The sequence below is a fragment of the Sylvia atricapilla genome, chromosome 3 (genome assembly GCF_009819655.1).
Source record: "Sylvia atricapilla isolate bSylAtr1 chromosome 3, bSylAtr1.pri, whole genome shotgun sequence".
NCBI classification, from domain to species: Eukaryota; Metazoa; Chordata; class Aves; order Passeriformes; family Sylviidae; genus Sylvia; species Sylvia atricapilla.
This window is the reverse complement of record NC_089142.1, coordinates 29164974-29179760: the sequence shown is the minus strand read 5'-3', so window position 1 is coordinate 29179760 and position 14787 is coordinate 29164974. Positions and strand designations below refer to the sequence as shown.

Sequence of the window (14787 nt, the reverse complement as noted above, 5' to 3'; positions counted from 1 at the left end):
ACAAGGAGTGGGAATACCTCAAGCTAAAGGTCTGGGCATTTAGGGCACAGATTGGACTTGAACATAAGGAAACTTTAGGGCAGTAGCATGGAATATTTGAAAAATGAAAGAAAGAAAAGATACACATGCTAAAAAAAAAGGTTGCAAAGAATACTTCATATGTGTAACTGACTGTACAGCCCTTTTTCACAGAGAGATGCAAAGTAAACAGAGATGGCAAAGGGAAACACAAGTAGATGAAATAAAAAGGCTCCAGCAAAAATTAGCCAAAATTCTTTTTAAAGAGAAAAGTGAATTCTCCAGTTCCATTTACTGAATAAAATGGTAAATGTATCATTTGCAGATATCATTGCCATTCCAGCAGTAACAGAAAACTGTGCTGATAGCTAACAGAAGGCACCCTATTCATATTAACAGCAGCTATTTCAGTCACTGTGTATAGTGTGCAGCAGACCTTCCTGATTAAAAAATATCATAAATATTTATACATATAAATATACACATATAAATATAGATATTTATACATTCCTCCACTTCTCTGGCCTTGGGCATTTTCTCTCTTCTACACTACACACTCTTATTTCTAATTTTAAAAAACCTCAAAATTTGTTTCAGATAATTTTAAAAACAAAAGTTTCTCATCCCTCTGGGCCCTGAATTCCAAAGTCATCACAGAAAATAATACTTCTATACAGAACAATATTTCTATATGGAAATATATTTCTAACTCCTTCCTAATTATTCTGGTTTTACAATATTTCCATGTGGACATTCAGTAATTTATTTGCATTTTATTAGCAAGAGATTACCTTATCAATGGCTGATGCAGAGCAACCAAAGAAGCATGGACTATAACAGATATGACGGAAAGGTGGAAGTAATCAAACATGACATTGACATAATGATGAAGGCCCTGGTGTAGGTTAAAGTGCAACTTCAAAGTTCGGCTACTTATTGGCTGTAGTGTGCTCAGGTCATCTGGTCTAAAAAGAAATTAACAGAACAACATCCAATTAGAACAATCATATTTCAAGTGCAATTTATTAATAACTGACACAAATAACAATTTAACATAAGTCCATACTTTGGAATGCAATGGCATCTCCCCCAGAGGAAAAAAAAAATAGAATGAGACAAACTAGTTATGAAATCTTAAGAGATTTCAGCACTGAATTTCTTTTTTAGAATCATTTATGTCTAATGTGAACACACTACACCTACGCATAACACAGCTTTAAGCAGATTAAAGAGTTAACATATATTCTTGCTTTAACAAAATCTTCTGTATTTAAACTTACGAGTAGTCTGTATCCGTGAAGTGTAAATCTAATGTTAGCAGAAAATTCATTTCATTAAGCGACTCCTCAATCTACAAAGAAATTGTAGAAGCATGAAATCCTTCAGGTCCCTTATTTGTATTAATTCACAGTGTACATAATGAAGCCTAAATTATCTGAATATAGTAAATTTGAACAGAAGATTACCTTCCTCTCATCTATCAGCATTTTTATCTTGAAAATCATCACATCATTCACAGAAACTTCCTCATTTTTGTAAAGAATCTGAAATGTTTTACTGCAAACTATATTGTCATGGACTGAAGCAGGAAAGGCAAGATCTGATGCGCCTGAAGAGAGAAACAAGTATTAATATAACTGGAAAACTCAGAGCAGCTAAAGTGGAACTATAATTTCCATCAGTTTCATGGTTACTATTAAAACTGTAACAACACCAGTAATATAAGTGGTTTTCTTTTCAGTCAGCAACTGATGAAGTTTGAAGGAGTACATTTTGTTTCAAAGAAACATTGTCAATATTTTTCATATAAGTTCTGAAGAATTTTTTCTTTGTTACAAACTGAAGACATTCTATGGATCAAAATTGTAATAAAAATAATGAATTCTGTATTGTTTCGTCTAGCATTCATGTTAATTTGCAGGTTTTAACCACACTAAAAACAAAATTACCTACAGATGAGGCAAAGAGGTTAAATGACATATACCACTATGCTGAATTAATCAAGAACAGAGGTCATTTAATCTTTCTTTTTGAGATCTTTGCATCCTACTCAGCCAAACTAATTCTGAGCTTATCACATGAATCTGGCATTGCGCACGCAGTATGACACTTTGGCCTTCAATCCAAGGCTACTCATCAAAAAGAGCTCAGAAAAGTGTGATAAATGGTTGGGGAATCTTTTACTGAAAAAAAAGAGAGTTAAAGGACTTGCAGAAGAAATGAGAAAGGGAATGATTTAAAACAGTCATTGAGGAAATATTTATTGTAATAGCAAAAGATTACCACACAGGAAGTATCACAGTGGGTACTATCCTCTGCAAACAACCTAAAAGAAGTTGGAACTTGGAAGAACAGAAGTAACAGAAATACTGACACTTGTAACTCCTCTTAAAAATGGCTCAAAACCATAAAATGTCTTAGAAATCACGTAAATGAGGGTGCAAAAGATTTTTTAAAATTCTTTTGATTCTAAATAAATTACTTCAAAGGAATTCACAAGAAGAAAAAAAATCTGCAGTTTGCAGTCTACAGCTTTGGGGCCTCCAGTAGAATTTTACTGCCCTTGGCAAACATTCCCACTCTTAGTAACATCTTAATTCAACTTCTCTTCAGAAATGTACAAACACTGGGTTATGCTGAAGTGTTTTCATACATATCATCAGTTTGGTGTCCTGGACAAAATGCTTACAAAGGCTGAATCATTACAGTGTAATTCCCTTATGTATAATGCCACTTTCAGCTTACATCCATCTGTGTCATCTGTTACAGCTGAAGGGCAGAGCAGGTATGGTTTCACTTGGCACATAATCTGACATAACTGCACAGCATCAGCAAAAGGGATCTCCCACTCCCGTCTGAAACAAAAAAAGTAATGGAGACAAATGGCTGAGGTCCCACTCCCTCTGCAGTGTCCAACCCTGAGTTACAGCCCCCAGCTCTGCTGACTTCAGTGTAATGCAAACCTGCACCCCCAGAAGAGAGAGAAGAGCTGCAGAGGAAAAGCTGAGTCAGGAACAGGCTGAGCCACTTCCACACGGGGAGCAAGGTCTCACAAATGTGAGCTCATCAAGGCAGAACTGCTGTTTTTTAAATCAACGATGCACTGACTGACCAGGACTATTCCTAAGTTTCTAAGGCTGTTTCCACAAGAGAGGAGAAAAAACAGTGGGATTTTTTTTACTCTTGCATATAAATGACATATTTACTCTTATATAGTTATTGCTCTTGCATATAAATTTACTATTCATATTTTATTAGATATATAAGTTTATATATTTATCAATTTGTATTCTACAAGATAATTTACTCTTGCGTCATAAAACCAGACACCTTATTCCTTCCTATTCCACCTTTGCTGTTTTTACCTCCCTGTTTTTTCTTCTCTGAAAATGAGCCATGAATTTTTTTGAGGGAAGGAGGAATTCAGAACATCCTCAAATCTGAAACAACCTCATAAAGGCTAAAAATACTTTTTTTTTTTTTTTTCATTTTCTACAGCACATCTTCCTTCAAATTACAAAACTAATAAAAGACCTTCATGAGGCTGTAGCTAAAGTGAGTGAATTGCCTCATCCTATCTGTAATGATACACATGCTGGGTCCCAAGCAGGTCTAGTGGGCTACTAAAGGATGTGGGAAATAGAAAGGGAAAAAAACCTTATTTAAATTAATGAATGACTGCATGAAGAGGTGGGCAAGGGGTGAAAGGAGATGCAAGTGAACAGGAAAAAGGGAAAAAACTTAAGATTATGTACTTAACTCGGGGAGATAAAAGGAAAGAGATCAAACAAATGGTCTGTGGGAGAGGGAAAAACAGCTAAAGTAAGGAAACTGCAGGTGACTTGTGCAGAGTCCAGTGAGAGCTAGAAGTAGGCAAAATGGCTTGGAGAGGAGTGGGAAAATCATGACATGACAAAGTTAATAGACTTTAGAATAGGTACGTATGACAAAAAACTGAAGAGAGAGAAAAGTACAGAAACACCTGACCAATATAGGACACTATTCTCAAGAGTAAGAGCTGGAGGATCCTGACCAGTCTCCTCTGTGGTTAACAAGCAACATTTTACACAGTGAATCAGCACAGTGCTACTCTTATGCTGAGACCAATAGCAGCTATTTTCTACACACAGCAGCAGTCTTGGGAGCAGGAGGGCTGCATGTGAACCTACAGCATCCAGCTCTACTAAATCAAGCAAGTGGCTAAATAGAAATGGAAAGCAGAGGTTCTGGGCAAGATCCAGCACTATGATGTCCACAAGAAGGACAAACTAACCCCCTTTCACTGACCAGCTTGTACCCTTCCTTCTGCTTTGTTGTGGGACAAACATTATCAATAACTACCTGAAAAACTAAACTGAGAAACTGGTCTAAAAAGGGCCCCAGTCTTTGGGTTTGAAGAAGTTTGGTTTTTTTGTAAAATGGCTGCTTTTCAGCTGAATGAGTTCCTGAGTTGAGTTCCCAGACCAAATCAGACACTTGTGTCAACAAGACACAGAGCAATATGAAGGTAAGACAGCGTGGCCAGGGGGAATCAAGGGCTGGCTTTTTTTCTTTGTCAGAACTGCTGATCTAAACTCACACCAAATTGCAGACTTAATGTTTATACCCTTTATGTCTAGTAACAAGAAACAAGAGCTAACATATATGTCACAATTTACTAACAAGACTGCAGCTTTCTGAAAAAATAACCTAAGACCATTCAAAAATATACCATGAAATGGAAAAACTTTTTTTCCAGCAGTATCAATCATATTATTAAGTGTCACTTGTCACAAAGTGTGTTTTACTAAAACATGTTTACCAGAACCAAATTCTCTAAACTACACTAAACTTTGCCTTTGAAGTGGAGTAATCTTTGCTCATCAGAACTATTCATTTATCTCACACAAATCAAAGAAATATTTAGGAAGCTTGACCAAAATTCAGTATCTACCAAATTTTGTTGTTGCTGTACTCAGAGCTACTTTCAAAATAGCCTCAAAAATTTCAAGTTTCAGTAACATCCTGTCACATTTTCTCAGACTGCATTATGTTTTTCTTCCTTGAAATTTCTGTAATTCCACATAATGCTTGATTTTAATTAATTTTTTGCTTTTCACATTTTTACACCATGCTGAGGTATGGCCTAAACAGAATTAGGTGAGCCCTAACAGGTTTCTCTGGATTTAGTGTGCCTGGACATAGAAACCAAAAGTGAATGACAGTTTTAAAAAGTAAGAGTATAATGGAATTCTGTTCAGGAGATTAAATCAATTTTCAGGTTTACTGCTAAAGAACAACAGATTAAGTCTGAAAACTGCATCCTTTCAAAGTATTCTTTTCATTAAAAGAATGGGCTTAGCAATCTGTATAAGAGTCTGTATATTAAATTCTCCACTGCTTTCAGATTCAGTTAGATCTGCCTTTGGTCATCTTAGCCTGAAACATGGAGAAGACTTAGCAGATCAGTGGAAAAAAACAGAAGACACTAACATAAAGGAATCACCATGTTTTGCTACCAGCAGAGGCAATCAGCAGATGGAAAATAGTAACAGAAATTCTGTAATCAACTTTTACGTCCCATTGTTAAGAGCAAGATATATTTGCATTGTGTTAGTAACAAAAATTAAAACACTTTATACAATTTAGTATACAATTACAATTACAAATTAATGAACAATTTAGTTAGAAAAATATATGACAAAAAGTGTAATCCCTCAATTAGCAAGGCAAGGTAACGACCTAATTTACTGAAAAGTTTTTCCACTTACCAGTTCCATGTAACAAACTAGCTTCTAATATGTGTGGAATTCTTGGGGGAATTTTCATAGATGCACGAATCTGGTAAAAGCTAAAGCAAAAGACAGTGATTTACAACAGATGTGTTACAGTACATGTCATTTACCATCTACAGATAAATTGACAAAGGCAAGAATGGATAATGGGAAAGAGAAACAGATCAACGAAGCCTATTCAATATTGTCTTACTTAATCCTTTATCTTGTTATGTTTTATTTTTTTAAAGTTATTAACCAATGCATTAGCCAAACATGAATAAAAAGAAGTCCTAACACAGCACTAGTTTTTCCAGACCCAGCAGAGTTGGAGCAAATACTTGTAAAGACATGCAGTAAACTACACTAAAAAACTGTTATGAATGAAAAATCAGGATTATCACCTACACTACAGTCATCTTGGAAGGATGTGCCATGTAGCACATCTACAGGACTGCTATAATCAGTTCTGCCACTGAAGGAGGTGAAATTGCAGTTTGTACAAATCCCTCCTCCAGGATCCCCTGAAAACACACCACTTACCAGACACTCCCTATATTGTTTGTGGCTATCAGCTATGCAAAAGTGCAAATAAAGGGTCACACTAGTTAAAACATGACAGCACCTTTATGCTATCAAGGCCAGTAACTGCAGGCTTCAAGACTAAAATTGAGAAAAACCCCAACACAAGTCTGTGGAGTCTCTACCCCATCTCTAAACAATTTTTCATTTTATTCAGCACCATCCCATTTCCAACTTTGACTTTCACCTAAGAAATCTTTAACTGTCACCAGACTGATTTTATGGAAGCCTTTAAATAACACAAGCACCCACAAATACACTTAGGCGATACATTCTAAACTATCTCATCCATTTCAGATAATTTATTTTTGTTTGAGCAAGCTTCAGCTCCTCAGTGAGCTGATGTGACCTACCACACAGCTCTACAAACATAAAGACCAGTGAAAGGAAGGCAGCACAAACATAGGCACAGAGAGGAAGAAAACCCCACCTATCTTGGCAGAAGCATGGTCCTAAATGCCCTTAGGAGTACATATTCAGCCCTTGATATTCCACTCACAGCGTATACCCAATCACAGTCACAGTTTTCATCATCCCCAAAATTCCCAATCCATATCAATCTATTTGTGGTTTTCTGATTTTGGCTTCTAACACTTCAACTGAAGCTCACCATCCAGTACTTCACTGCAACTGATGTGACTGTGTATTAGCCTTATCAGCCAATGAAAAAGCTATTAATTTATTTCTTCCACAAAATTAAAAAGTCAGCTTTAGTCTTGTTAAAACCTACATATCAAAGAATAGGAATATAGTGAAGCAGTAACATTGTTAAAGATAAGAGATAAAGTGATTCCTACTTTTTAAAAATGGAGCAAAAGTTAACCCATTGCAAGCTACTAGTTAGATATTTCATTTTTGGAAATCTATGGGTCAAGCATGATTACAAATATGCTCCCTAAGTGATTCATAAATAATAAGTTAATTTGTTTTGTATTGGGCTAAAGAAATATAAATTAATATTAAGCTTTCACTGTTATCTTCTCCAAGAGTATAAACAATTGAGATTGTTTATACAAAAGATTAAGGGTGCCCTCTCAACATTAACCCAGGAGGATTCAGTGTAGTACAGTGACGTACTCCTTTTTTTCTGGGTCAGATGAGACTTCTATCATCCAGTTAGTTACTCATTTCACCTATACTGAAGAAACATGATACATGATAATGTACAATAGCCTCAGCAAGGAGATACTTTCCACCAGCCCCAGCTTCGGTGTCATTTTTGGATCCACAGTAAACATTTGTCAAGAGCCCAATGCCTACCACTATTAGCTGCATCTTCCCATGACCCAAATGACCAGCTTCTCATAGTAAAGCATGCTGCTTGTTACTTCATCATGTATTAAAATAATATCAATTACTGATATGTTTTATGTGAAATATTTTGTTGCTTAATATTTCTATTAAAACATTAATTATCTCAGTAAATATCACAGTAAGTTAAGATATGCCACTTATTTTAATTCACCTTGGCTTTGGCCTACCAAATGGGGTCATTCTATTAGAATTTTAAAAATCCAAAATCTGCATCAGTCTCAGCTGATGTTTAGAAGCATGTGACATCTCTGCAGAGCATAAATTTAACTCAGGATTAACAACTTTATCAAATGTGGATAGATTACTGAATAAGAACTGTAACAAGGTAAAATGAAAGGCAAGACAAAAGAAAAACTGAGCACTGAACAGAAAAAAGGTGCAATGGGATATTCCTGTTACTTAATCCAATAAGACTCATCCACCCTAGAGATACTATTAAGTGACTGTTTCCAATTTGTGCCTCAAAGAAAATGATCAATAAAATTGTTCATGCTTAAAATGTAATTTGTGAAACCAAAAGGCTGTTAGGACATCCTGTGTTTCCTATTATTATTTGCTTGTAATTAATCAAGAGTAGACCATTCTATCCATTTTCTTCAGTAAACCCTTTACCTGCCTGATATTTTTATTTGGTTTCATGGGGAGATTAAAGTATCTTGTTTGCTTGTTTGAGACAGGTGGGTTTGATTTCCAGCAGATTTATACTTTAAGCAGTTTAGAGCATCAAACATTCACCTGTTACTCTGAATATGAAAATCTTGTAGGAGTTCAGCAAGGGACAAATACGTAAACATTAATTCAAAGTCTTATGCCTAGATAGATGACAAAATTATTTAACAGCACCAAGGTATTTAAAAAAAGAACAACAGCCCCCTACACAGTATTTACCTGAATTATTTGCTGTCATTCATCTTTAAAAAGTGTATATATTAAGGATCTATCTGCAGATGAAGAGCTATTATACTGAAACAGGATAGATACTTGATTCACAAAAGTATTATATTTGCAATCTGTAAATAAGAAAATACTTTTTTAAAGTATTGACATAGATTTCTCATTTGACAGCAAATTTTAAAAGTAATGAAAAAAAACGCATTAAGCTTCACCACTCTTTTCCCCAAGCCTTGACTTACTCGTTTTGCTATCTTTTGTTCAACCCACTAAGCAATTTGTGTTGCAACGTTTCCATTTCCATTAAAAACAAAGAAACCCCTCAAGTCACTTTCAATTATTTCCTGGCTGAACTATAAACATTGTTTAGTTCTCATAGGGACAACTGACTCATAAGCCTAAACTATTGTATCTGCTTGGGCCTACACATAACAATTCAGTATCGAGGACTTGTTACTCACCTATCACATTCAATTGTTCCAAATATCCTTAAAACACTCCATAAATAAGATCTGAATAAAATCAGCTCTCCACTGTCTCATGTATCAACTCTCCATTATCTAATTTAACGAGAGAATGAAGGTATCCTGAGCAGTGGAAAATCCCATATGATAACAATGTTACAGATCACTCAACCAATGGTGCAGCAAAAGTGCCCAGATTGATGAAGTAAACTCTAGTCTACCAATGCTTTCAAACCCCAGTCCAGCTTCTTCCAAACGGTGGAACTTGGCAGGCTTAATCAGAATCTTTAGGTTGGAAGAGACCTCCAGGATCATCAAGTCCAACCCAACCCTAACCTCAACTAAACCATGGCACCATGCCACAATTACTCTTTTCTTAAACATATCCAGAGATGGTGAATCCACCACCTCCCCAGGTAGACCATTCCAATACTTTATTACCCTTTCTGTAAAAAACTTTTCCTGATATCCAGCCTATATTTCCCTTGGCCCAGCTCAAGACTGTGTCCTACTGTTCTGTCAGTTGCTGCCTAGAGAAAGAGACCAACCCCCACCTGACTGCACCCACGTTTCAGGGAGTTGTAGAGAGTGATAAGGTCACCTCTGAGTCTCCTTTTCTCCAGGCTAAACAACCCCAGCTCCCTGTTGCTCCTCACAGGGTTTGTGTTCCAAGCCCCTCACCAGCCTCGTTGCCTCCTCTAGACATGCTCAAGCATCTCAATGTCCTTCCTGAACTGAGGGGCCCAGAACTGGACACAGCACCCAAGGTGTGGCCTCACCAGTGCCCAGTAAAAGGGAAGAATGACCTTCCTGCTCCTGCTGGCCACACTATTCCTGATACTGGCCAGGATGCTGTTGGCCTTCTTGGCCACCAGGGCACACTGCTGGCTCAGGTTCAGTTGGTTATCGACCAGAACCCTCAGGTCACACAGTTGCACATTTACCACTAGAACTTTTCAGACAAAGCAGATCCGGTCCACCAGTGTGTCTATACGAAACTTTCCTGAAGCCCAGTGGGAGGGAGAACCCACTCAGGTCACGCAGTTACACATTTACCACTAGAACTTTTCAGACAAAGCAGATCCGGTCCATCAGTGTCTATACTAAACTTTCCTGAAGCCCAGTGGGAGGGAGAACCCAGCACAAACATCTCAGAGCACGGCCTGTGCTAAAGCAAAGCCAGTGAGACTCATGTGCCCAACCTCAGGAGAGCACATCTTCTCTAACATGCACCTCTAAGTCCCAGGAACATTGACAGGTGAATAATCAAACTGATCTTGCACCAGTCTGGCTCCTTCTCAAGTCCTGATCTGATGGTAACCTAGACAAATGCTCTAGTGGTAACAGACACAGGGGCTTCGGGTTCATATAAAGCTTTATATAAAACTGCTTTCCAGAGCAGAAATGCTAGAAAAAGAAAATAGCTCAAGCTTTGCAGTCAGCATTAAGATTCCAGAAAAATAGGATTCTTTAAGCATAGACTAGTTGTGTTTTTTATGTAAACATTTTAAAAGAATATTTTGAAAAAAACTCTTATAATCTGTTCCTTAATCTCTGTTTTGACTGAATTACAAGAAAAAAACCTGCCATTTTCAGACTATTAAGGGTTGATTTTTTACAGAAACAAAGAAGTCACAAGTACTTTGAAAAAGATGCTTTAAAGCTACTCTGCTTTGAATAAAAGAATCAATGGCATTCAGAAAGGTGATATACTGTAAGAATCACCCATAAAAACAACAACATGCATCAGACTATCATTTGTGCCACTAGCTCAAGCAGGATAACTGTTTATTTCACTAAACAGAGAACAAAACAGAAATACCACCAAGAACTTTAATTTACAGTATGACAGAAAATGCACTAAAAAGTTGATCATAAGCAAGAGTCTGATATGCATTAACTGTTAAATTACCCTGACAGATTATCCCATGATGTTTAGAATCAGCACCCGATAATTCAGCAGGATACATTGGGTGATCTTAGATGATACAGCTAGGGTTTGGCACTTTAAAAGGCTGGGCTACAATGGCAGCAAAGGAAGCTGAGCCTTAACATGAGTCACTGCAGTACAGGCAGTGCAGGGAACACAGCTGGATGAAGGTCTGACCACACCAAGAACAGATTTTGAATGAGTCTTTAGAACCATTTTTTCAAGACAACAAGCAGCATGCTGCAGCTTCATGTTCACGGTGTTGATATGATTTGAAGGACAGGCTCCAGAGGGAAGTTGACTAAATGGAACTTGAAACAGTCTTAAGGATAGTTAAGCATTGGAACAGATAAACTATGGAATCTCCACGTATGGAAGCTGTCAAGGCGTGAGGGAACAGCACTCACTCCAGGCAACATGCTTGGTATCAAGTTCTGACCCTCCTTTCAGCAGGAGGGTCAGAACTGTGTGATATGCTACTATTCCTTCCACCCTGAATTAGTGACTATGATCCCAGAAGTTAAAGGAAACCTGAAAAAAGGGTTCAGCAATTTCCAGCTTGATGACTGAAAGGCAACACAGTAAAAAGCACATATGGTCAGGAACTGGTACACAAAACAAGCACAGACACATCTATGAATACAGCATATTCCAGGTTTTTCCAGCATACTCCTGTTTTTCATAACTCTACACAGGCAAAATCCCTCTGAACAGCTGATTTACTTGCTTCTCTGAAAGGCAGGATCTTTTACTTCCTATTGAATTTCAAATGTCGTTGACTTAGGAAAAAAAAAAAAAAGATGATCTACAATACCACCTCTGAAAATTTGCCAATCCCTCCTTCTCCAAATGCTTACAGCATTTGCCTTTACTTATCTTGGCCACAGACATGAGGTCTAGGATGAACACCAGATCTCTTGCTCTAGTTGCAATACTTTAAAACCTTTATCCTGAAGCAGTTTGACATCCACTCCCCCAAAAGGTACCTTTGCTTTTGCTTCAATGTGGGAGGCAGTTTAAACATTTGAAATGTCTACTGAGACAATATACAAGCAAAGCTGGAGTGGACAGCTTATATAAATATCCAGGTGCTTTCTGTCAAACCCAGTCTATGCAATCATTCTTCAGTAAATATATGCATGTGCATGCTTGTGTCTGTTTGTCATTTGGTCCTCAATGTCATTATATGCAAATACATAACCATGATATTAAAAGGTTCAAGGGCATCTGGAGCTTAGTGTCCTTACTATAGACCTTGTAGGTAAAGGTGTTCTGAAATAGCTAGAATTACTGCTCTCCTGTAGGCAGAGGGCACCTCTACTGTCCATCTTGTATAAAGGATTAAATCTTGTTCATCAAGTTAAAATATTAAAATCTTGAAGATTCAAAAATCTGGCATATGCCAGAAAACGCTTTCCCGCACTGCAAAAGTGATACGTTTCCTTTTTTTTATCCCCACTAGGAGGGAAACTTCATTTAGACAGGCATAAGTAACGGCGTTTTTACCACATTTGTGGAAAATGGTAATTTTTAATCTGAGCAGGAAATAGGTTTATCAGTAACTGGAATGTATCTTGCTACTGACCAAAATGGAAACGTATGATGTAGTAGCAATTTGACTTTTTTATGCTCCCACATGGAACTACAGGGAGCAATGCGTGCAAATGCAGTCATAAAGTACAACCATTATTAAAATAATTTAAAAAAATCTCATGCATTAAAAAAGAATATGAGCATTTATGGCAATAGCTGCACAAGAATTTACTTGAAAAACCATGTAGTTAGTCAGCTAAAGAACATTCCAAGGCAAGTGTACATTCTGAAAAAGCTTCATAACACACTGCATCGTTGAGGTAAAACTTTTTTGCAGTTCCTGTCACCAGGAAGAGGAAAGGCAGAAGCATGTACAGCTGAGTCTGAGCTTTCCTCTTCCCTAAATCCCACTGCACGCTTCAGTGTGCTCAGTCACATTAACAAGAGCAAGCACTGAATGTCGTGGACTGTAAAACTCACATGCACATTGGGTCACCTGCAGGGCAGATTCTAAATTTATCAGTTAACCAAATGGAAGAACAGCTGTGACTCTGTATATGCAAAACCCCAGGAGAGCTCTTGGGATCTACTGAGTGCAGGACCCTATTAAAAACATACCCTCTACTGTGGACTGCCACTAAGACTTCTACTTTTTCCAAGGTGAACTATGGCTCAAGCAAGCACGACTTGTTTGGTGCAGGAGGAAACAGAGCTGGAGAGGAAGCACTGCTTTGCAAATATGGAATGTGGCAATGAAATGAGGAACTGGAAGGAAAACAGACAGAGGAGCGAGTCTCGAGAGGGACAGGCAGCTCCGAGGGCCCCAATTCCACAGAGGCAGCATTAAACTGACCCTGGCAGAGCTGTGTCCTGTAGAGATCACACCTCTTCCCATGGAAGAAAAAGCGCACTAACAAAAAGTCCCACTGCAGTGAGAGGTTTAGTCAGCAAAATACTGAAAAAGGATCCAACTATGAGAAAAAATATTCCTTTATTTCTGTTAAACACCACTCTGTTCTACAAGATAAGCCTCTTGCTACTGGAGAGATCCTGCATCCCTAATTCTTTCACAGATTTATAATAAAAAAATCTTAAAAACAGTGAAGACATTTAGCACTTCATACAGTTACAAGGCAATACTTTTCTAGGCAATCTGAGTACACATGTAATGTTTAAAGCATTCCATGTGATTGTGGAACACAAATATTCTATCTTAAACATCACCATTAATTTGCCAGATTTTTTTTTAACCTCATAAGCATTCTGTAGAAAGGCAATCTAGGCAAGAGGAAAATCAGAACACAAGTAAAATAAAATGCAATGGAACAGAAACAAGAGAACAGAGAAAGACAGAAAAAAGCACAGACAGTAAAATGTTGTTTACTGAAGTGCAAAATTAAATCCAGAATTGGTCTAAAAAACAAATCTATAAAACAAATCTATAAAAATTTAATCCCACCAAACCCAGTTGGGGCATACAGAATACCAAATAGACACCAAACTAGTTAAAGGGCTTATCTAGACAGGGAATTATTTAATACAAGTATAGAACACACAGAAAGATTTGTATCTTGCAATTACTTTGTAATAAGTACTTCTAATATGGACCAATATGAGATTACACTCTGCTACAATTGTGGGATTTATCTGAGAAACTCTAATTCAGATACTTGAACAGCAGGAAAACTATCATACACTATGTCTAAAATCTTTTAGCAATCCATTCAATGAAAAATCCACGTGTTTTCCAGTTGACTTTTATTAAGATACATAACACAATGGGCAAACTTACAGGAAATAGATAAGAGGTTCTCATCTACTTGAAAGAAAGTTTCCTTCAAAGTTAATTACTTTTTTGAAGTACCTCACATGTCTAGAGCACACATTATTTCTGAAAATTAGTCTTATATATAAACAAAACAGTAATTAGACCAAAAGTTTGCTAAGAGTTATTTGTGAGACTAATACCTCAACTAAGTCACAGCAGCTTGTTATGAAACAGGATTAAATACGTAAAACAGAAGAGAGGGGAAAGTAAATGCAACTGGAGATTTTGCCTTATTATTACAAAAGCCTTTTCACTGTGTTCTTTCCACAAAACACACTCAGGCAGAATTCCTGCAATTCCTAATAAATATTTGGAATGGGAACAGTTTCAAATAAGTACTGCTTTTTTAAAGAAACACATAAACATGCAGTACTAGATGAGCTCTTATTTAATCAAATATATCTTAACTTATATTATTCTACATTTATAATTTTAGTTCCTCTTTTATTTCCTATTCTTACTGAAGAGAAAAAG

The 14787-nt window shown here is 37.0% G+C and overlaps 1 protein-coding gene across 3 annotated transcripts in view; it reads right to left on the bottom strand.

Moving 5' to 3' along the window:
* FAM135A (family with sequence similarity 135 member A) overlaps positions 1-14787 on the bottom strand; it is a 65945-nt gene that overhangs the window by 35779 nt on the left and 15379 nt on the right. For all 3 annotated transcript variants that reach the window (XM_066314986.1, XM_066314987.1, XM_066314988.1), the window contains exons 3-6: positions 5769-5848; positions 1485-1627; positions 1299-1369; positions 810-983 (exon numbers count right to left, since the gene is read on the bottom strand). In XM_066314986.1, coding sequence (XP_066171083.1) covers positions 810-983; positions 1299-1369; positions 1485-1627; positions 5769-5848 — 468 coding nt within the window. The remainder of the gene's footprint in view (positions 1-809; positions 984-1298; positions 1370-1484; positions 1628-5768; positions 5849-14787) is intronic.